The following is a 21,845-nucleotide window of genomic DNA, read 5'->3' as shown; positions in this document are numbered from 1 at the left end:
TGGCCAATGGCCAGCGACAGATGCTCCCCCCCAGCCTCTTGTGCATGGAGAGGAGGAGGAGAGATAAAGAGAGATTTATGAGTTTAGAAGAAACTAAACTACTTTAATGAAATATTAATAATAAAATAAAAAGGAAAATAATGAAATAGATACAGTATATACAAAACCGTATCAAGCTCCCAGGATGACGTCACCAGCAGGCACTGGGGAAGTCCCAGGCTGGACTCAGCAACGGGTGGGAACTGGATTCCACAGATGGAGTCAGGAACACACGGATTGGGATCAAAGGCAGATGAACAGACAGGGTCCTCCTTGGACGTCAGCCATTGAAGGAAGAGAGCTGACCCTTTGCTCCCTCAGCTTTTATACTGAGCATGGGGCAGATGGGATGGAATGCCCTGTTGGTCAATTTTGGGTCACCTGTCCTGTCCGCTCCTCCCTGCAGGTGGGACCCCTCTGCGCTTTTCTGCTTCCGACCCTCTAACGGGGCAAATGAAGTGAGCTGACCTTGGTTGTTATAGCAATAAGTCTAAGCAAGAGCCTCTCTGCGTACCATTCCTTGGCACAAACTGGCTTCTCACTCTGAGAATGAACCGTTCTCAGCACAACATGCTGTTAATTTCAGAGCGTTAGAAGAGGCCTAGCTAAGAAGTAAAATTACTGAACAGAAAGGTGGGTCTGTTCTACCTCAAACCAGGACACACATTTATTCTATGAACCACACCACATCTACCACACTTTTTCCATCTATATTTCCACATTGACAGCTGTCTGCTTAAATGGCAGAACATAATATTTGACCCAATACATTTACTCAATATCTAGAAATACATGTATTTACAGGTACTGTAATACAGGTACTGTACTGCTCAACAATTATGACCCCCCCAAATATTATAAAAAGGATTCTATTTTAATTACAGAGTAGCCAACCATTAAATATTAAAAAAAATATGCAAGAACAGTATCTAAGACAAAACAAAATAATTCTGAGAAATTATTTGTCTTTTGAGAAATTACTGTGGAAACACTTGGTGTGATCTAGAAAGACCTTCCAAAACTCCTCTAGTGATGCATCTCTGAAAACATCCATTTTGGGATCCTTTAGAGAAAAGTACAGGAAACAAGAGAACATTTCCTTTCATAAAATTTATGCTAACCAGTAACAAAGACTAGTTTAAATCAAGAGCGATACTTTTTTTTTTCCCCCATTTGCAAATAAAAGTTGCCAATGTATAAAGATATCAGATGCATACATCTGAAGTTGCTAAACACAAACCAGTCACTAATGCATGCCATTAAATATAGCTTTCTAGGAACATGATAATATTTGTTTCCGTTTAGCACTTAGCTATTTTCAAGAGCTGTATTATATAGATGATCAATACTTCCAAAAATTCTACAAAATCTCTGAATCTCTAAAAAGTAAATACTGAAATATGTCACAGATATTTATTTTAAAGGTCATAAATACAAGGTTGGAAAGGCATTTGAGAAGTTATCTAATCAGCCTTCTACTCAGAGATGATACTTTGGGAGTATCAACTACTCTCATAAGATAGCCATTCTGTAAATTAAGATTTTGGTTAGCAACAGACATTTCTGTGCCAAAAACATGCAAGATAGTGTGCAGTATTTGCTTGATAGAAAAAAGCAGCCAAAAAACCCCACCCCCAAAAAACCACACCAAACAAGAGGACAACTCCTACATTCTACTATTTTCAATCAAATAGCCTCTTTACATAAAAATAGTTTTTGAAATCAGACAACATGTGCAAACTAAAAAAAAAAAAATATCTATTGGACAAACTTACAGCTGTGACATGAAAGATATACATGTCTTTCTATTCACAAAAAGTGTTACATTATTATGCAAACAATTGAAGAACTAGAAAATTTTCCCCCTTGTTTAGTAATGAAAACTGAATTTATTTTTAGAGTATTTTTCAATGAAGTGACATTAAATACACCACTCCTGGCAGCAATTACCATATGTAAACTCCTCTGCTCCAGCAGTTATTCAACATATATGGCCTAAGGCCATGGGTTGCAGAGATATACAGGATCATAATATAATTCATGTTGGAAAAGACAACAGGAGATCATCTAGTCCAACTTCCTGCTCAAAGCAGGTTCAGTTATGAAGTCAGATCAAGTTGCTCAGGGTTCTATCCAGGCAAGTCCTGAAAACCTCCAAGGACAGAGACAACACAACCATCTAACAGTTTTTAATCAAGTGATCCTGAAAATCAGCTCAAAGAGATTATGGTCTTCATAAATGGAACTGATTGTTCTAGTGGGCTAGATGACATTAGAGTCATAGAATGTATACTGCCTCACCTTCTGTTTTGGGGTTGTTTGTTCCCCCCCCCCCCGGCTCAGAGTTTGCAGGTGATCCACAAGAGAAGGAACATCATATTTCAATATACAGAGATTGTACTGCTATTAAACAGTGAGGAAAAAATATATTTTATAACAGTCAATGTCATCCTAAACATTTTTCAATCCATTAAAGTGATCTTTCCAGATAGTTCAGGCAGATAGACTGATCATTTTTGACACTTACTGCAAAGACCTCAGACAACCAAAGGAACCTTCACAGAAGGTCAGTTTAGCACACAACAGTCTAACTAAATCATCCTTTAGATTAATTCAAACTTTGTGGTGTATCTGAAACAGAGTAGAATCAGACATTTATCTTCAACATTGCAAACAGTTCCTTGACACCTACTTTAAACGGCATATAGTATAACTAGAAAAAGATGCACAAAAGAGAAACAATAATGCTCAGCATTATAGAGCTACTGCCTATTAAAGAGGCTATAGATGGACAGTGAAGAAAAGGGGTAGAGAGAATAATAATGTACATAGAGGGAGGATAGCAATATAGAGTAATGTACTATTTTCACAGGAAAATTATTTTTTTCTTTTTCCACAGACAAGAACTAGAAGGTGGTAAACGAAGCTAGCTCACGGGTTGGAAAAGTCAAAGGCCAACTTCTTTTCTATGTTTCTATTCAACTGTTTTTATAGGAAGGCAAAAGTTTTAAAAAACCCAAACAACCAAGCACCTTTAAGAAATGAGTTAAATTCATAGGTTGATAATGAAGTTTGACAGACAGCAATGGATCTGTAAGCCATGCACGGCCTGGGAAGCCCCCAGGCAGTTGAAGTCATTGTACACTGGAGGAATAGTCATTCCACGTTCCCTTAACATGGCCTGACCATTGCCCGTTACAGGTTATGGAACAAGGATTTGGTTTGAACTTTTAACACTGTTCTCATATTATATTCCAAATACCTAACAGTCTCAAAACACTTAGATTGAAGATCAAAGATCACTATTTACAGATGCAAGTCATTCCACTATTTAATACTCTTAAATAGCACTAGTATTCTCACAAATACACCACCAAATATTTTTGCTTTATTTGTCTTCCTACAAGTCTTATAATTTTATAAACATCCTAACTCAATGAAATACTTATTTCATTAAAGTTGCTAAGCAGGGAATTATTTTTATCTGACAGCAATCACACTAAATAGCACTTTAAGCTATGAATAGCTTGCAAGACAAAATTTTAAATCTACATTGATTCAAAGATCAAAAGAATGTTTACAACTCATGTTTATTTACACAAAGACAGCACAAAAGCATTTTTTTTTGTCAGAGCTGATCTAGAAATTTTCAAGTAAAAACTAGTTTTGCTAGACAAGCATAGAGGGAAATTAAAATAAAGTTTTAACAAAAACTTGTTACCATATTAACTTTGAAAGCTCAGACTTTCTACTCAGGTATGGCAAAGCACAGAGCTAAGACTAAGATCCTCTTTCTGCTTAAAGAATAAATTATCCAAAATCCATGTTCATTAGACCATTTCTCTCCCATGACCTCTTGTAGCATTTATTCACTTTTTTGTCTTCTCGTGCCCCTTACCCAATTCCCAAGCTCACACATGTCTTCCTATTCAGTCATCCATTAATGACTTGAAACTCTCACTAATTAAATATTGTCCATCTCCTAACCATGGCCCCTGTGCCTCAGTGTTACATAACCTACCTTATCTTTCACTCCCCACTTTTACCTTGCCTCTTCAGCTGCACTTCCCCACCACCAAACTGTGACACTCTCTCTCCTACTGTAGCCCCCTTCCCCACCTCATTTTACTGTGACTTGCAATACATTAACTTTTCACTTCCAAATTTATAAAGATCTGAATTTCTGTGACCCTCATGGATTTCCTTAGACCTGTTCACACAAATGGTGCGGACAAGAGAGCAAAGTATGTACACTATATATGGTGAGAAGCCATCATATTCTTGTCTCTGCTCCAAGGGGGGGGGGGGGGGGGGGGGGGGGGAAGCCACATGATTACATTAGCATATGTACAAGTGTCACAGTTTGGGCCAGATTGGCCAACGATGAGACAACAGATGCTCTCCCCCACCTCTCGCTCCAAGGAGAGGAAGGAGAAAGATAAAGAGATTTACAAGTTTTAGAAAGAACTAAACTACTTTAATGAAATATTAATAATATTTCATTATTATGTTGAGTCCAAACCGGACTCAACAACAGATGGGAACTGGAGTCAAGAACATACAAATAAGAATCCAAGGCAGACAAACAGACAGGATCCTCCTCAGACATCAGCCACTGAAGAAGAGCCAGCCTGATGCCTTTGCTCCCTCAGCTTTTATCCTGAGCAGGGCAGATGGGCTGGAATACCCGATTGGTCAGCTTGGGTCACCTGACCTGTCCACTCCTCCCCACAGGTGTGACCCCTCCATGGGGTAAACAACCAGGTCAGGTGACCCTGGTTGCCACAGCAACAAGTGTGAGCAAGAGCCTCTCTCCCTGAACAGAAAGTGGGCTCTGCTCCACCCCGAACCAGGACAACAAGCAAGTAAGCCTTACTAATCTGCTGTGTCTAGTTTTACTGAGCAAATCGCAAGCTCTTGCAGCTGCTTCCTACTTACTGTAGGAATACCCCAGCTCAGATCTGTATACAAAACAGTGTAAATGTATACTAGGACCCAGCTTCCTACAGATGTTGTCATGCAGAGTGCAACAGGAGGCAGGGTTCATGCACATAGCCCATAAGAAAGAGACCCTGAATGGAAATGCCCTACCAATGTCCCTTAAAACTTTAACTTATATTATTCCCTAACAACATCCTTTCCCAGTTTGTCTCTAAGATCCCCAACTCTCAAACTTCACAAAGCTATACTTAAAATAGAGTCGAGTCCCAGGACCTGCAAAAAAAGCGTTTATAAGGATTGCTAGAAATTATGAGAACTCCTGCATAGACCAAAAACTAATGTTGTTCAACAGCTCAAACATTATTACCCCCATCTGTGAAAAACCTAGTGGGATCATCTGTTTGTTTTATAATAAAGCAAGATGGGCAAACTATATATAGAGAAAACATGTACACATTAGCTCTTTAGCTCTGAAAACACCATAGCATTCTGAATTTGGTGGCTGTTCAAATATTTTGTTGAAGCACTCAGTACTAAGCATTACAGAATAAGAGCTATTGCAGAAGTATTAAAGTACACTCCTACAGAACACATTGATTTCCAGTTTTTCAAGACACTCAAAAATTTAAATTTCTAGATATTTAAAATCCATAAGTTACTCAAGAGATTTCATAAATCAAAGATTATTTGTAAAAATGTTTTTTAAAAGACAGATAAGACAATACTTTATACATCTCTGATCCCAAAAGGCACTGCAGTAATGGCCACTATAATTTACTAAGTATGTAAACAATCAGAATGAGAAGGTTCTAACATGATGAGACTGCCTGAAGGTATTTGCCAAAGATCAGTGCCAAGTGTGTTAGCAATTTTTTACACATTGATGCTGCTTTAAGAACTTACACAAAACTTCAAAAGCATTTCACTCAAGCACAAAGCAGCCAACCTTCATGGAGCAGTAATTCAGTTTCCTCTTACGTTGTTCTACTCAGGAAAAAAAAGTTCAGTATTTTCTCCATTCCAAGTGCAAATTAAAGCGACCCAGCAGTAGCAGTGCAAAAACTACAATTAAATTGCAGATGCCATTCACATTTATAGACATCACGTACCTCAAAATACTGAGAAAGTCTCTTTAATGGATTACAGAGTGAAGGTTTAAAAAAAATAATAAATACTTCATAAAAATGAGGACAAAATACTTATATGAGACCATGTAATGTTTTACTTCAGAATACTTTCTTTGTTTTACCCATAAGAGTGACTAAAAATCTCTTCCCACTACAGAAAATATACATTCTCTAATTTTCAGGAAACTCCTAATAGGAGAACAGCAGTTCTACTATACCTAGCACAGACCAGGAAAGGGTGGGGAAGAGTGAAAAATCTGTGAAAAATCTCTGATTCAAAAGAAAGGAAAAGAAGCACTCACAGAGTTCCAACCCTGAGGCTTCAAGATACACACATGGTAATTAAAAAAAAAAAAAAAAAAAAGAAAATGTGTTTAACTCACTTGGTTAAGGCCACCTGTTTACAGAATCTTCTGCAGCACTATGTAGACTGTAGCTGCCAACACATTCCCTGATCTAACACAGTGAATCTCAAGCTATTATAGATTACTTTCCAGACCACAGAGCCAAGGCAAATAGAAATCAGCTTTATAAGTCTTTCAAAAAAGCATCATAAAGCCACATAATAGTCTGTGAAGATAACTGAGGATTGCAATAGCCTGCTCACCATAAAATAAATTATTTATTTTAGCAACAACAGGCCCCTCAGGCCCATCCCTAGATACACATAGAATCATATTCAGTATTAGAGGTCAGTGTTATGTCAAAGTCAAGGCTCTGACTCAGACTCAATTTACATTTATGAAGAACCACAACAGCAGAGCTTCTCTAGGATAATGCATGTAACTGGGAAAGTAACAGAAGATCAGTGAGGAGGACTGTAAACAAGCTCAAGTGACTTGCACATAGGGTGCTGGAAAACACATATATCACACTAATCGTTGTTTACTCTTATGTGCTTGCAAGTAGAACATCCGCACTTAGATAACGTAAGTCTGTGATGGACTCAGGGGCACCTTTATCAAACATGCTTGAAATTCCTGCCCTGCTGTTGGAGAAGATCAAAGCACAGTGGGAAAACTATGTCCACTTGAACCCTTGAAATACAGGTGAGAACAGCAAGTCTGAGATCTCACTCCCTCATTAACAAGGACACTCACTCCATGGTGCCTGCATCCCCTGCTTGCATGCCTCTGCCCAGGTGCTACTTCGGAGATTCCCTGATCCGCAAGGTATCGAGATTAAATTTGTTCTTTGTCTTTCATCCGTGGTTTTGTGGTTGTTCCTGCATCCTGCCTGCATCAGCTCACACAGTAACACTGCCCAGTCTAAACTTCTCTTTCTAAATGCATTTTCATTTTATATTCAGACTTAATAGTGCTCCTTAAACTCTCACCTAGAACCCTCTACTTAAAAGCAAAACAAAAGATCTGTTGTAACCAAACTGAAATAAACCAAACAAAGGGGAAACTTCTGAAGGAGAAACATCACCAGAGTTACCTGAAACCCTGAATTCCTGTTCTCAGGAAATTACAAATTCTTCTTTTGTGAAAGACACAAACAAAAAGACTTCAAAATTTAGCAAAGAATGCAATTTCTGAAACTTCATTTAGAGACAGCAGAAATAAAATGTTTTAACCCTTTTTAGCCATGGTAGCCCCATCAGAAGGGAAGCTGGCCAACCTGGAAAGTAACAGAAAGCCAAGACAGACAACAATTACAGCTCCTGAGGAATCTGAAAGTTCTAGCTCTGAGGCAATATATCTGACAGTCTATCAAGATGACATGAAACCCCTAACTTCAGGGTTTCTCAGCTAGGAGGCACAATCTAGGTTAGAGAAAGCTTTCACTTTAGCAAACAGTAAATTCTGAGTTTACTGGTAGCCTTTTTTCCTCCCATTAGAAGAATATTTCAGAGGAAAAAATTCGGCCATCTCTATTTGGATGCTGAAAGATAGAAAAACTAGACTTCCTGAACTCTGCTGGATTTTGCTATTACTTTTATTACTTCTGCATGCAAATACTGTGTCAATGGTAGCAATACAAAAGTTCTGAGACATAAAACTATTGTTTTGTTTATACATAAACAACTATCTAGCTTTCCCAAACAATGGTTTCTTCCCTGCCACCTATTCTTTCTGATGTGTGGCAGATTATTTTTATGGTATGTTCCCAGAAATCACAGATGACAAACATACTGGAAAATATTCTGTGCTTACCGGCATCATGGAAAGTTATTGAGGGCAATTATCTCCAGGTCTCATTAATCACCCTCACAAAATTTACATGCCAGCATAATAAAAACACAACTTGGAGACCTGTAAAACAGACAAGGTTCAGTTCTACTTTTAAGATGAGCATGAAAAGAAATAGTTGTCAACAGATGTATAGCCTGAGATGGACTAACTAAAGCAAAAATGGAAGTTGGAAGAACTTTGAAAGTCAGTTTAGGTCATTTGTAGGATTAGGCAAAGTAAATTGAGTAGTCGTGAGACTGATTTTCATGTTGCATAGCACAATTGGCAAAGAACCTGGTTACTTTAACATTTACACAGCATGTATCATGAAGCAAGAATACCTGAATGCTTGCTTTGAGTAGTTATCTCAACACTGAGAAGACGACTCATGTTTTGTATGTACATAAATTCATCTATCTTTTCTTAGAGGTAAAGTGGCAGAGAGAAACACTGGGGGGAAGCAGGAAACTGAGGACAAAATGACATCCCAGTGTTTAATTACTTTCCCAGCATAAGCATCTCTTTTGAACCACTAGTTTCTGCACACCACTTCAACTATTCTTCCTTTGAGAGACTCATTTCAGTTTTACTGAGCTTTCAAATCAATGTCACAGCATTTCATTTTAACCTTGCACAAAACCATGTAACTTGAGAAGGTACACCCTCCCCCATGTCTTCATTTTTAGCCATTTGAGGGCTAAACCCGAGAACGCAGTCCAACAAAGCATGAACTGCTGCTGAAGACAAAGTATTTATTTTTTCATCCCATTGCAGCACATTGCTACTATCTCTCTTGATGCCACAGTAGCATTTGTGTAGTCAACTAGACGAGAACATGGCCTGTCTGAAAGCTAATGGTCAGTCTCTTCACCTGATTCACTGAGATGATGAACAAATTGCAGAAGCAGCATGGAAATGAGAAGGAACATAGGTGGGACAGATAGCAAGAGGCAAGAGCATCCCCCTTCAGTGATAACCCACACTTCAATGGACAAACTTATTTCAAAACCTGAATAGTTTTCACAACCTGAATAGTTATGGCTAGAACTATTCAGTTAGTCTTTGGGACTATACCGAAGCCATTCATGAGCACAATCTGCTCAGAAAACACAAAGGACATCATGCTTAAGGTATCATGTGCTATATTCATCACTACCTTGAGCTCTCCATTTTGGACCTCAGCAATGATTACCCTAATCATCATAAATTTGAAGTTATACTATTTAAATTTGACAGGACAGCAATAGCATCCCTTTCTGATTCTCTGAAGCAATAGCAAGTTCATTCAGAGGTGTCTACTACCCTATTGTTAGGCAGTACAAAGCACAGACAGAACATAATAAACCAAAATCATCATCTGTCACCTATTTGCAACCTACTGCAAAAGACAGGCAGAGACAATTTATCTCAAAACATGGGCTGTGATGAGTTGCATTTCATAATTGCGACAGAACTCTCACTTTTTCAGTCAAGGAGTTCCTGTCTGAAGTAGTAATTTTTGGATCTACAGAAAGACAGCTGAGGAGGGCAGAGGGGAAAAGAATAACAGCATACACTGTCCAGGTGCACTGCAACAGGTTAAGAGTTAATAGGAATTTTGATCTGCCACAGTTTTCACGTCAAAGATGGCCGTTTCCTTCTCCTTGCATCCTGTCTCCAACATAAGAATCTGTTGCAAGCAACTTTACAACTTTAATCTGCTTCACAGCTATGATTGTTGATGACAAACACTGTTTTTAAGTATTTTGATTTGAATGAAGAGTACTAGCAGATTGAGGAGCATAGGGCTATCATATTCCAAAAAAAAGACGAGAACCATCTTAACGTACTGTTTCCTTTACATAGTCTCTCTACGATTACTAATATTATTTGGATTTTTTGAAAGCAGCTGGAATCATCTGAAGAACTTCTACAACACATCTCCTTAAAACTGTTCCCAAGTCCAAAGAGATAACATACAATATACAAGCAGTATGTATATATAAAGGATAATGAAAGTACCTGGTTTATTATAAATTATGTTTTAGCACAGAATTTCAATCCTTTCTGTTGACCCAAAAGCTTCATTTTATGAATTCCAAATTCATCTATCATCAGTATTCTACAACAGAAACACTACGTCCTCTTGGATATTCATGTCAAGTCATACATTTAAATGGAGATGCTAGCAGACAGGGGTAGGAGAGGACAAAAAAAAAAAAAAAGCGAACACCAGCTTCTGACACCTTTACATGATTCTGTGGTTCCTATCCTTTTAACTGAAAGTAAAATTGCTGATTAAAAAGAAAGAAAAAAATGCCTGCTATTGTTACAAGCAAGTAAATATATTCTTTGTGACAATGTAACTATAAGCAGAGATCTCAGGCAGATCGAAGTCAATAACTGAGTTATTACAATAAGTTTATAGATTATTTAGATAAGAAAAACTCTTAAAAGCTAGTATTTTATTTAAGAACATCATCATTCTATAAGGAATAACTAATACAATTCTGAATCTCTTGAAGGGGTGGAAGTCAGCAAGATTGATGCTATATATACTTAATTTAATATTGAGCATATTTTATAAAGTCAAGTCAATCCTAAAAATTTCAACCACACCCTTTTTCAGAGCAGGAAATTCTTATATTGGAAATAAGGTACACTTTTAAGAAGTTTACCTAAGGGTTTTTTTTTTTTTTCTATGTTGAATGTTGAGAAGCTTCTTACTGGAAGAATAAACAAATGGGTCTTGTAAAAATGAACACAAAATACAAAAAAAAAACCCCACCAAACCAAAACCACCATTCACCAAAACAAAAAAACCAAACAATACAACCCACAAATTTTTCCAAGTTCTCAATGACAAATATGTAATAAGTAACTAAAGGTGATTTGCTGATCGAACAAGTTAAGCAAGAGGAACGAACCCATTGTGGCAGTCTTGAGAACTCCCTGTTTAACCAGAAGAGACATGTCCACAATGTTATCTTGCTACACCAACATGGGAACTCCTGTTTGACAAAAAGCTTAACCACAATGTTATCAGAATGTATTGTTTTGAGCTGATTCTGTGACCAACATTTTATCTAAACTACCTCAAGCAAGAAGCTACAGAGGGGCGTACCGAAGATGTCGAAACCGACCTCCCTGAAGATAAAAAGAGCTGCTCAGCTTGCTTGAATTTGCGAGCCTTTGGTGGAGCTGCGACTCCCCGGCCGCCCAGCGCTGCTTTTGCCTTCCTACCTCAATAAATATCTATTGAATCTATTTCGGACTCGATTTATTTTAAATTCAACTATAACAAATACAAAAGCTAGTCAATACTAGAAGAACTAACTGCATATTTATTCTAATAATTTAAAGCCGTTAGATCCTGTTGTACGGCCAACCAGCATTTGTTCCTCCTTAACTAGGTCCTTATACAGATTCCTATAAGCTCCGATTCAGCTATTCGAATAACCTTAAAGAGACTGTAAATATATAAAGCACCTTAAACTCTAGTGAGAGCCAATTACAAATCTTTTTACCAGCATAACTAAACATACTCATAAGAAGTTAGGGAAAAATGCAAACAATAGAAAATAATGATGGAAGAGGTGTCCTGGTTCGGGGTGGAGCAGAGCCCACTTTCTGTTCAGGGAGAGAGGCTCTTGCTCACACTTGTTGCTGTGGCAACCAGGGTCAGCTGACCTGGTTGTTTACCCCATGGAGGGGTCGCACCTGTGGGGAGGAGTGGACAGGTCAGGTGACCCAAGCTGACCAATCGGGTATTCCAGCCCATCTGCCCTGCTCAGGATAAAAGCTGAGGGAGCAAAGGCATCAGGCTGGCTCTTCTTCAGTGGACTGCTTCTCCAATGTCTCTCTTTCTTCAGTGATTGACAGCTGAGGAGGGCCCTGTCAGCTCATCTGCCTTTTGATCCTGGTCAGGGTGTTCCAGTTCCCATTTGTCACTGAGCCCAGTCTGGAACTTTCCCAGTGCCTGCCAGTGACATCTCCCTGGGAGCTTGATACAATATATACAAATACAGACAAAAGTGTATATATTTCATTATTTCCTTTTCTATTTTATTACTAATATTTCATTGAAGTAGTTTATTTTTTTTCTAAACTCACAAGTATCTTTATCTCTCCTCTTCTCCTGAGAGGTGGGGGAGAGCATCTGTTATCTTCTCATTGGCCAACCTTGCCCAAACCACGAAGAAATTTTTTTTACAATGAGGGTGGTGAAACACTGGAATAGATCGCCCAGAGAGGTGCTAGATGTGCCATCCCCAGAATCTTTTAAGGTCATGTTGGATGGGGCTCTGAGCAACTTGATCTAATTGAAAATGTCCCTACTCAGTGCAGGGAGGTTGGACTAGATGATCTTTGGAGGTCCCTTCCCACTGAAACTATTCTATGATTCCTCCAGTAATGCAACACAAGTGAATAGGTGCTGTAGTAATTATTTGCTCTGTGAGTAGGAACATCATTCTTGAATATACTGTCTGTAACACTTAGCCCGGTCAATGTAGCATTGCAAAGAAGTCCTGTTACTTGTAGTTTCACTAACTGGGATAAATGCTGCAGTACTTTAACTACTTTAGTATCAAAGAACACCTGAAATGATGTCACTTTTTTAAAAAAATGTTAGTTTTCAGTTCCATGATTACTTCCTGTAGGAATGTGTCTGAGAGAAAATGGCCATGTGAGCCAGCCTCCCTACTGTGAGAGATTAGATTAAGAGCAAAACAGGTGGTAGAAGATGGAATTAGTACATGGGAAAAACGGGAACTGAGAAGGTAGAAAACATGTTGTGCTAATGACTAAGCAATTGACTATGCGAATTCTTGTAACCAACCTGATGTGTGAACGAACTGCATGGACAGCGCGTGGACAGTGTAACTAGCTAATCAGAAATAAGCGAGTCGCGTGTACGGCTACAACACAGGGTATAAAAGATGATGATCTGTGCTTAATAAACGGCTTCTGTTGATTCACGTTGGATCGTCTGGAGTCCAGTTATTTCTCCTCAACTTCCCTTCTAGCAATTAACAGCAATGCTTTCTCAGATACGCTTCATGCAAAATTTTTAATAAAAACAGCTTGCTCCAGGAGAGGAAAAAGTTACAGCCTGGTTTTTTTTTTTTTTTTTTTTTTTTTAAGAGCACTTTGAAAAACTGAGGAGTATCACTAGCAAGGCTTTAACAATGCCTTTGTCCTACACTAGGCAGCTTGACATGAGAGAAAGGACTATACTACACTCAAAGTTATCCATGAATAAATAATACAGATTACAGATTAGCCATGCTGTAAGAGCAGGAATAACCACACTGGCTGCATGCAGAACCATGAAATATAAACACGATTTCAATACAAAGTCAACTTGTATCCAGAGTGCTGCTTCCAAATCAGCATCTTGTCCTCCAAAGAGCCCAAAAAGCAGGATTTACTCAGCAGCACACTAGAGAGGCACTTAACCGCATCTTGTAGCGCACAGAATTTGGGTATTCCTCCTCCCACACCTCCTATCTTCTACTAGCCTGTAATTATGCACGGACATGAAATAAAAAACCAAAAAGGACCAAAAAGGTAGGCAACTATGAAAAAAAGAATTTTTTCATCACAGACATTACGTACCCTGTTGTTATTAGGCCCTGAACATTTTTCCCAGTTAAGTGGTTAAGTCACCATCCTTAGAGGTATTTAAAAGACACGTAGACATGGCACTTAGGGACGTGGTTTAGTGGTAGACTTGGCAGTGTTAGGTTTATGGTTGGAAAAATACCCTTAAGGTCAAGTCCAACCTAAATGATTCTATGATTTGAGAAAAAGCATGCCTTTGTCAAGGTTTCAACATGTTCATATATCGTTCTTCAACTAAAATGCAAATTCCCAGTAGATGCCTCTTCATATTTCACCCATTTGTTTCAGAAATTTTCCAGCAAAACATGGGAGCTTTTGAGTTGACATTTACACTGCTGCTAAAACTTTTACTTTTTTTTTTTTTTGGAGGGTGGGGGGGAGAAATGAAGATGGCTTTAGAAGACTCAATTATTTGTTACACAGGCAAAAAAATCCCCGACTTCTGCATCATAATATGAATTTCATAAAGCCAAATCTTAAGATCAGGGAAAATGCCACCCATATTTTAAATGTCTTCAAAATTCCTGTTACACCTTTCAGAAAAATCTCTTTAGGATTAAAATATAAAATTCAGTAACAAATCCAGCTACTCAGACTTGTAAGAAGAATAAAGAAGCTACATTTTAGGACTAATCTGATCAACACAAAACAGCACATCTGAAGCAGGCAAACTAGCTCCTTAATAACTTATTTCAATACGACAAAAAGTATCATAAGTTGGAGACCTTCATGTGAACTATTTGGACAAAAAGCTATGCTGTAACACTAAATCTTCAGCAATAAATTAAGTTTCTGGAAGCCAAATATGAGTAGCAAACATCCAAGAGAATTTCTGTACCTAACAAAGTGATTTAACATTACTTCACTCTCACAAATGGCATTTTAGTCTTCACCAATGAAAGCGTAAATAAAACCAGAAATATGTACTGTTGCAGCAGACCAAAGTATATCACGGAATCTTCAGAGTTGGAAGGGACCTCTAGAGATCATCTAGTCCAACTCCCCTGCCAGAGCAGGGTTGCCTAAAGCACATCCCTCAGGGCTGCATCCAGGCGGGTCTTGAAAATCTCCAGAGAAGGGGACTCCACAACCTCCCTGGGCAGCCTGTTCCAGTGCTCTGTCACCCTCACCGTAAAGAAGTTTTTCCCTGTATTTGAACGGAACTTCCTATGTTCTAGCTTGTGCCCATTGCCCCTTGTCCTGTCGCTGGGAACCATTGAAAAGAGCCTGGCTCCGTCCTCCTTAAACCCACCCTTTAGATACTTGTAAACATTAATCAGGTCCCCCCTCAACCTTCTCTTCTCCAGGCTAAAGAGTCCCAGCTCTCTCAGCCTTTCCTCATAAGGGAGGTGCTCCAGTCCCACAATCATCTTGGTTGCCCTACGCTGGACTCGCTCCAGTAGTTCCCTGTCCCTCTTGAACTGGGGAGCCCAAAACTGGACACAGTACTCCAGTTGCGGCCTCACCAGTGCAGAGTAGAGGGGGAGAATGACCTCCCTCGACCTACTGGCCACAGTCTTCCCTATGCAGCCCAGGATGCCATTGGCCTTCTTGGCGACAAGGGCACACTGCTGGCTCATGGATAATTTGCTGTCTACCAGGACCCCCAGGTCCTTCTCCTCAGAGCTGCTTCCCAGCATGTCCGCCCCTAACCTATACTGGTGCTTGGCATTCTTCCTCCCCAGGTGGAGGACCTTACACTTGCTTTTGTTGAACCTCAGTAGGTTCTTCTTTGCCCAGCTCTCCAGCCTGTCCAGGTCACGCTGGATGGCAGCACGGCCCTCTGGAGTGTCGGCCACCCCTCCCAGCTTGGTATCATCAGCAAACTTGCTGAGGATACACTCTGTCCCCTCATCTAGGTCATTAATGAATATATATAATGATTATTTTGTCATACTTTATGTGAGTTTTCTCTCAGCAAATAAGGAATTAGTTACAGATCAAATAAGTGTTTTATCTTACTAAATATAATTATCTGAACTACATAAGTAGGTGCTGTCTCTCTATAGCTGCTTCAATTTGTTTAGTTATGGCACATTGCATAGAGGACAGGAGCAGCTGTGTGCAGTGCTGTATTTTAATAGATTCCCAGCTTGTACTGAGAAAACTCCAAAAAGGAAAAAACACAACCAAACCAAATATAAAACCCCCTACATATAGAAAAAAACTTATAACAGTTTAGAGCACAGCTACTGAGCAACCTCTCAGTTTTCTATGGGACTGAGTTACAAAGTGTCTGGAAGAGCTGTAATGGACAAACTGGCCTGTACTCATCTCTTAGCTCCTGTTTTTAAATAAGCTAATTTAATATTTATCACTCCCTTCTTCTGGGAGTGATGACCTCAAATGCTTCAGCAGTTCTACAGAATAACCTCCCTTTTGATGAGGCTTTGACCTATCCTACTGGAATACTATTTCTAACCTAATACAGCAAAGTATTTTATTTCAGTAAGTATTTTTTATTCCTATAGCAACAGGCTATTGCTCTATTCTAAACGGATGAACATGATTCCCTTTCCTAGTCATGTTTCTGAAGGATAAGTTGTAGGTGTTCTTGTGATGCTCCTTTTGTTCCAGTATATTACCTGCTCCTCTAAGAACACCACATCTGTCATGTTATGCAAGCATGCACATATTTTAGTACATACCCCTTAAAACCTTGACCTTGAAATACAGAGATAGTTATGTATGCACAGAAGATACAAACGGAAGAGGAACCATTGGTGGAAAAAAGAGCAACCAGCCCACATACATAAACTACATTTTAATTAGGTCTGCAGCCTCCTGGCAGATATTGACACGTTTATTTCCCAGACGCTAAAAGGAGAAAATCTATCCAAGAAAGCAAAAGAAAAAAGGGAAGTTCTTCTTAAGAAGATAAAAGAGGTTAAGGCAAGTTATCTTCAAGAATTCCAGGATAAATAATTGGAAGATGAGGAAGAGTCCGAGAGCTCTTTTTCTTCACCTCCTGATAGTGTCTCAATAGCATCTGACCGATACGATAAAGAGGATGAAGCACCCTCTGATGGGAATCAGTTTCCTCCTGTTGCTGCTCAAGATCTTCAGTTTGTTCTGAAGGCTGGATACCTGGAAAAACGCAGAAAAGACCACAGTTTTCTCGGCTTTGAATGGCAGAAGCGTTGGTGTGCTATTAGTAAGACGGTCTTCTATTATTATGGAAGTGACAAAGACAAACAACAGAAAGGTGAATTTGCCTTAGAGGGCTACACCATCAGAATGAATAATAGCCTTCGGAAGGATGTGAAGAAAGATTGCTGTTTTGAAATCTCCGCTCCTGATAAGCGCATTTATCAGTTTACAGCTGCCACTCCCAAAGAAGCAGAGGAATGGGTACAGCAAGTCAAGTTTGTAATTCAAGATATGGAATCTAATACTATTCCTGAGGAGGAGGAAGAGGAATATGATGATGTTGGACAAGTGAGCAGTGAACCAATAGATGATAGCATTTATGAAGAAGTTAAAGAAGAACGTGTTCCTTCAAAGGCTGAAGTGTCAAGAAAACTGAGCCAGGAGAAAGTTACCACTGTTTCAGATAGCAAAAATACCGATTACGCCAATTTCTATCAAGGTTTGTGGGACTGCACAGGAGACGTACCTGATGAGTTGACATTTAAACGTGGTGACGTTATCTACATTCTCAGCAAGGAGTACAATAGATTTGGCTGGTGGGTAGGAGAAATGAAGGGAACCATTGGCTTGGTGTCTAAAGCCTACATAATGGAGATGTATGATATTTGAGAGGCCTGGGAGAAATCTGCGCTTGAAATCAAGAGTGGTGTGCAGCTGCAGTTTACAGACCCGGCCTCTGAAAGAAGAAGATTCTGCCGTACACGTTTTGTGGTTTCGGCGAATGTAGTCAGATCGTTGCCTTGTGTGTATTAAACATTAAAAACTATAATTGATCACAAAAAAAAAAAAAAAAAGCACAAGCTAGAACATAGGAAGTTCCGTTCAAATACAGGGAAAAACTTCTTTACGGTGAGGGTGACAGAGCACTGGAACAGGCTGCCCAGGGAGGTTGTGGAGTCCCCTTCTCTGGAGATTTTCAAGACCCGCCTGGATGCAGCCCTGAGGGATGTGCTTTAGGCAACCCTGCTCTGGCAGGGGAGTTGGACTAGATGATCTCTAGAGGGCCCTCCCAACTCTGAAGATTCCGTGATTCCGTGATTAGGCCAAACAAGAAAAAAAAAACCCGAACAACCAAAACACAACATGTCCAGGAAGCATGTGCAAATGCAGTTAATTGTGTTCAAGCATTAAGAATGGGATTGAGGTGTGCTGTGTTTGTTTTAGGGCAGCTGGACATTCCTATCACTGAACCCATACTGCAGCATCAAGCAGGTAATAACTCAAGAGTTTTGCTATGGTTGTTACAATCATTGTGCTATCCTGAAAGCAGGATTCACATAAATATCTAACAACCTCCTAGAAACACTCATCAGTCCATCACTGTCTGAATCTTCCTGCAAAACTCTCTCCTATAAGTACAGGTTCTGCCATCTACACTTAAAAATTATAAATGGTAGCTCCTTACACATGAGGCTTTTTTTAAAAATATATACACAATTTACATAGTGTTAAGCCATATTCACCAGTGTTTAATATTAGAAATAAAATTACCCCCCAAAACCCTCAAAGCTAAGTTATCAATGCAGTTATCGGTGACTTTTCTGAGAAAGAAGTTATTTTTAGGGAAACATGTTCTTAGGCCAATTCAGACTCTTATTTTATTTATTTATTTTAAACTCAGCACTAAATCATTTTATCCTGTTGTAATAAAAAGGAAGGATGTTATCAGCTTTAAATTTACTGGCTTTCAATTGAGCTTATAGCTCACATACCTGCCTTTGCCTTTCCCTTACACTTTGTGTAGTTTCGCAATTATACTTTACAGATCCTATACTGCTTTTCTCTGCTTGCTGTCATGACAAAATCTCACACAAATGTCACAGGAAATCAATTCTATTGGAAGTAAAAACTTTATAAAAACCATTTCCAGATGCATAAAGTACCTAAGTTTTGCTTACTTATCATTAGAACAATAGAGAACAACCACCAAAAAAAAAAAAATCATCTTTGAAAACAAATCTATAGTTTTAGTTTCAGTTTTAAAAGGGGAAAAACCCTGGAAACAAAGTGGTTTACATAGTGACACAGTGTAAGGGAGAAGGGGTACAAGCAGACACAAAACCAAAATACAAACCCTAGTGATTCATATCTAACAAAGTTCAGAAACCGTGTACGCTGCAGTTTGTGCACATAAGCCCCCTACCCTAGAGATGACATCATTCTTTTTGTCTGATATCTCAACTGCAAAATCTCAAGGAAGTCATGAATATCTGTGCCACTGTAATCACTTAGTTCCTTTTTCCGTACAAAGAAATATTAGATTAGCTACAGTGTTTGCCACTGCTGCACTTAGCAAAGTTAAATGATTTACAATTTTGATGCACATTGGTGCAAAGCTGGATTTTTAGGCCCAATGTTAAGTATTAACTTTTGATATACTAGGAATACTTGCACCATATATTCTTTCTAGGCAGACAGAACATTCCCTGCCTTGGAACCTTTACAGCCTAAAGCCCATAAATTCAGAAGATTTAGCACACAATCACAGGAAAAAAAAAAAAAAGGGCTGAAAGATCACCCGGTCTAAGGCAAGACCTCCTAGGCAATCCTGCCACATATCTGTCTTGTCATGCCTAACTTACTTTCCTGCAACTATTCAGGTATGTAGAGAAATGCGCATATGTGCAAGTCTTCAGATTCAACAGGTGGAAGAACATAACACTGTGAATATCTACTGACTTTATTAGGATGCCATGGCAAATTCCATCTGAAAAAATGGGATTACAAGAATATGGCCCAAATTACACAATCTGAGAGAGAAATAAAATGTTATTGTGGCAGGTATATATACAGATATATCCACATGCATTAAAAAACAAATGTTAACTAGGAAAACTACTCTTTAACCTATTCGTTATCAACCAGCAAATTCATTTTAGATGCAACATACAGTCAAAGAACATATAACTCAGCAGCTTTCCTACCCCATTATTCTGTGCTCGTGAACGTGCACAGTAAAAAGACTTCCACCCAAATCAATGAACTGGCTTCATTAGTTTAATAATCACTAAAAAAAAAAAGGCAGATTGCTTAATTAAATTCATATTATAACTCATATGTAAAATAAACTCATATAACTCATATCTAAAAGACATATTATGCTTCACCATACACCACATGAAACTAAACTGACAGGACTGACACTCTGCAGTGTGTGTGCTATTTAAATTTATTACCTCTTTGAAATGAAACAAAAACTCCAGCACCCTGGTAGAAGTATACCTTACTCAATGACTGCTATTCGCAGTATCGCGACACCCAATTAAGCTATAAATTCAGTAAAAACAGAGAATTACATAATAATGCCATTTCCTCATTTTGATGCACTTCTCATTATTCAAGGCCCATTTTTGTCAAACGTATCTACCCGAAGTTTAAGACATTTTTAACATGCACTAGTCTGGAAAATTGCATTAAAAAGAGCTGCTAAGCATCCTAAAGCACCGAAGAACCGCATAAGTACTATATAGTTGTGCCTGACAAAATACACAGGAGTAGACAAGGCTCCCACATTAGAGCTACAGGTAAGTATAGGAGTATAAATATCACAGGTCTAACTAGGGCCTCTAAGTCAACCACCAACGCTGTAGAGGCTCCAGGTCTTCCCCAAAGCCCTATGCTGCCTTCCTTGAGATGCTACAAATATTACGAGCCCCTCTGCGAACCATGCATCTGAAGGGCAATCCAAAACCTCTGCCAGGTTCCCTTCCACCCAACATCCAAGCACCTTCCCCACCTCCTCGAAAATCCCAAACCTGTTCCAGCATGCACCCCTACCTCTAGCAACATCACAGTCCCCAACCCCAGCAACAACTCTACCCCAAACACACAGCAACGCTCACCCAACAGCGTCCTTGTCCCCATCCCACCCGCACCCTAGCGCCACTTAGGCTCCCCTTCCCCATCAACGACCTCCATAAGCCCCCGAATAACCGATGTTCCCTCAGGCGCCACCTCCCCAGGCCCCCCCAGCACCACGGATACTCCTCAGCCAGCGCCCCTCACTTCGGCCCGCCCCGGCCGCACCTCACGGTCCTTGAGGCCCAGGAGCAGCACCTCTTCCATGAGGGTGAGCCGCGTTTCCTTGGAGTCGCCCTTCTCGTCGTCGCCGGGCTCGTCCCGACGGCCTTCATCCTCCGGGCCACCCCCCGCCCCCCGCTCCTTGTCGGCGGCGGCGCTGCGGGAAGCCTCAGTCCGGCGCTGCACCAGGCCGGAGTTGCGCTGGGTCAGGGAAGTCATGACTAGAGGCGGTGGGAGGGCAAAGGCCCGCCACGGGGAGAGGGGCTTGGCGAAAGCTCGGAAGGGAGGGAGGAGGAGAATGGATGAGAGCCGCTCTTGCCTCCGCCCTATCCGCACCAGAGCAGTAGCCGGCCGGGGGGAGTCATGGGAAGCAGGGCTCGGCCGCGGCAGGGGAGGCGGAGGCAGTAGTGGTGGGGTCTGGTATCCGAGCTAGCGAAGGTGGCTTCTCCAATATGGCGGCGCAGGCTGCTGTCAGCGGAAGATGGGGGGGGGGAACGACCGGAAAGGGCTGCGGGCGGGAGGAACCCCCCGCGGAGTAGGAGGTGGGGACGGGGCGTCCTGGGGACGCGGGCCCCTCGGCTTTAGGGAGTGCGGGCGGTGCTGGCTGTTACTAACCGTTACCCGGGGCTGTGGAGGACGGTTAATCCAACGCTCCCGGCGGAGGGGAGGAGGGGCCGGCCGGTGCCCGCCGTAGCATAACCCAGGGGCTGGGTAGTACACTCTCTTAAATTAATATTTTTTTTCTTAAAAAGTGCCTTATTTACAACCTTAAGCCTGCTTGATTTCA

The 21,845-nt window shown here is 40.2% G+C and overlaps 2 protein-coding genes across 2 annotated transcripts in view; one reads left to right on the top strand and one right to left on the bottom strand.

Annotated features, from left to right (window-relative positions):
• LOC128902099 (Golgi phosphoprotein 3-like) overlaps nt 1–21,511 on the bottom strand; it is a 42,540-nt gene extending 21,029 nt beyond the window's left edge. The window contains exon 1 of the mRNA XM_054184471.1: nt 21,065–21,511. Within this exon, the coding sequence (XP_054040446.1) occupies nt 21,065–21,277 (213 nt within the window). The 5' untranslated portion in view covers nt 21,278–21,511. The remainder of the gene's footprint in view (nt 1–21,064) is intronic.
• Nucleotides 16,665–17,811, top strand: LOC128902100 (src kinase-associated phosphoprotein 2-like). Its single transcript, XM_054184472.1, has one exon. The coding sequence runs from the start codon at nt 17,126–17,128 to the stop codon at nt 17,645–17,647; it is 522 nt and encodes a 173-aa protein (XP_054040447.1). The 5' UTR covers nt 16,665–17,125; the 3' UTR covers nt 17,648–17,811.
• Nucleotides 21,512–21,845: the final 334 nt, after the last annotated feature.

This window comes from Rissa tridactyla, chromosome W (assembly GCF_028500815.1).
Source record: "Rissa tridactyla isolate bRisTri1 chromosome W, bRisTri1.patW.cur.20221130, whole genome shotgun sequence".
NCBI lineage: Eukaryota > Metazoa > Chordata > Aves > Charadriiformes > Laridae > Rissa > Rissa tridactyla.
The sequence above is the reverse complement of the archived record's forward strand: the minus strand, read 5'-3'. Positions and strand labels throughout refer to the sequence as shown.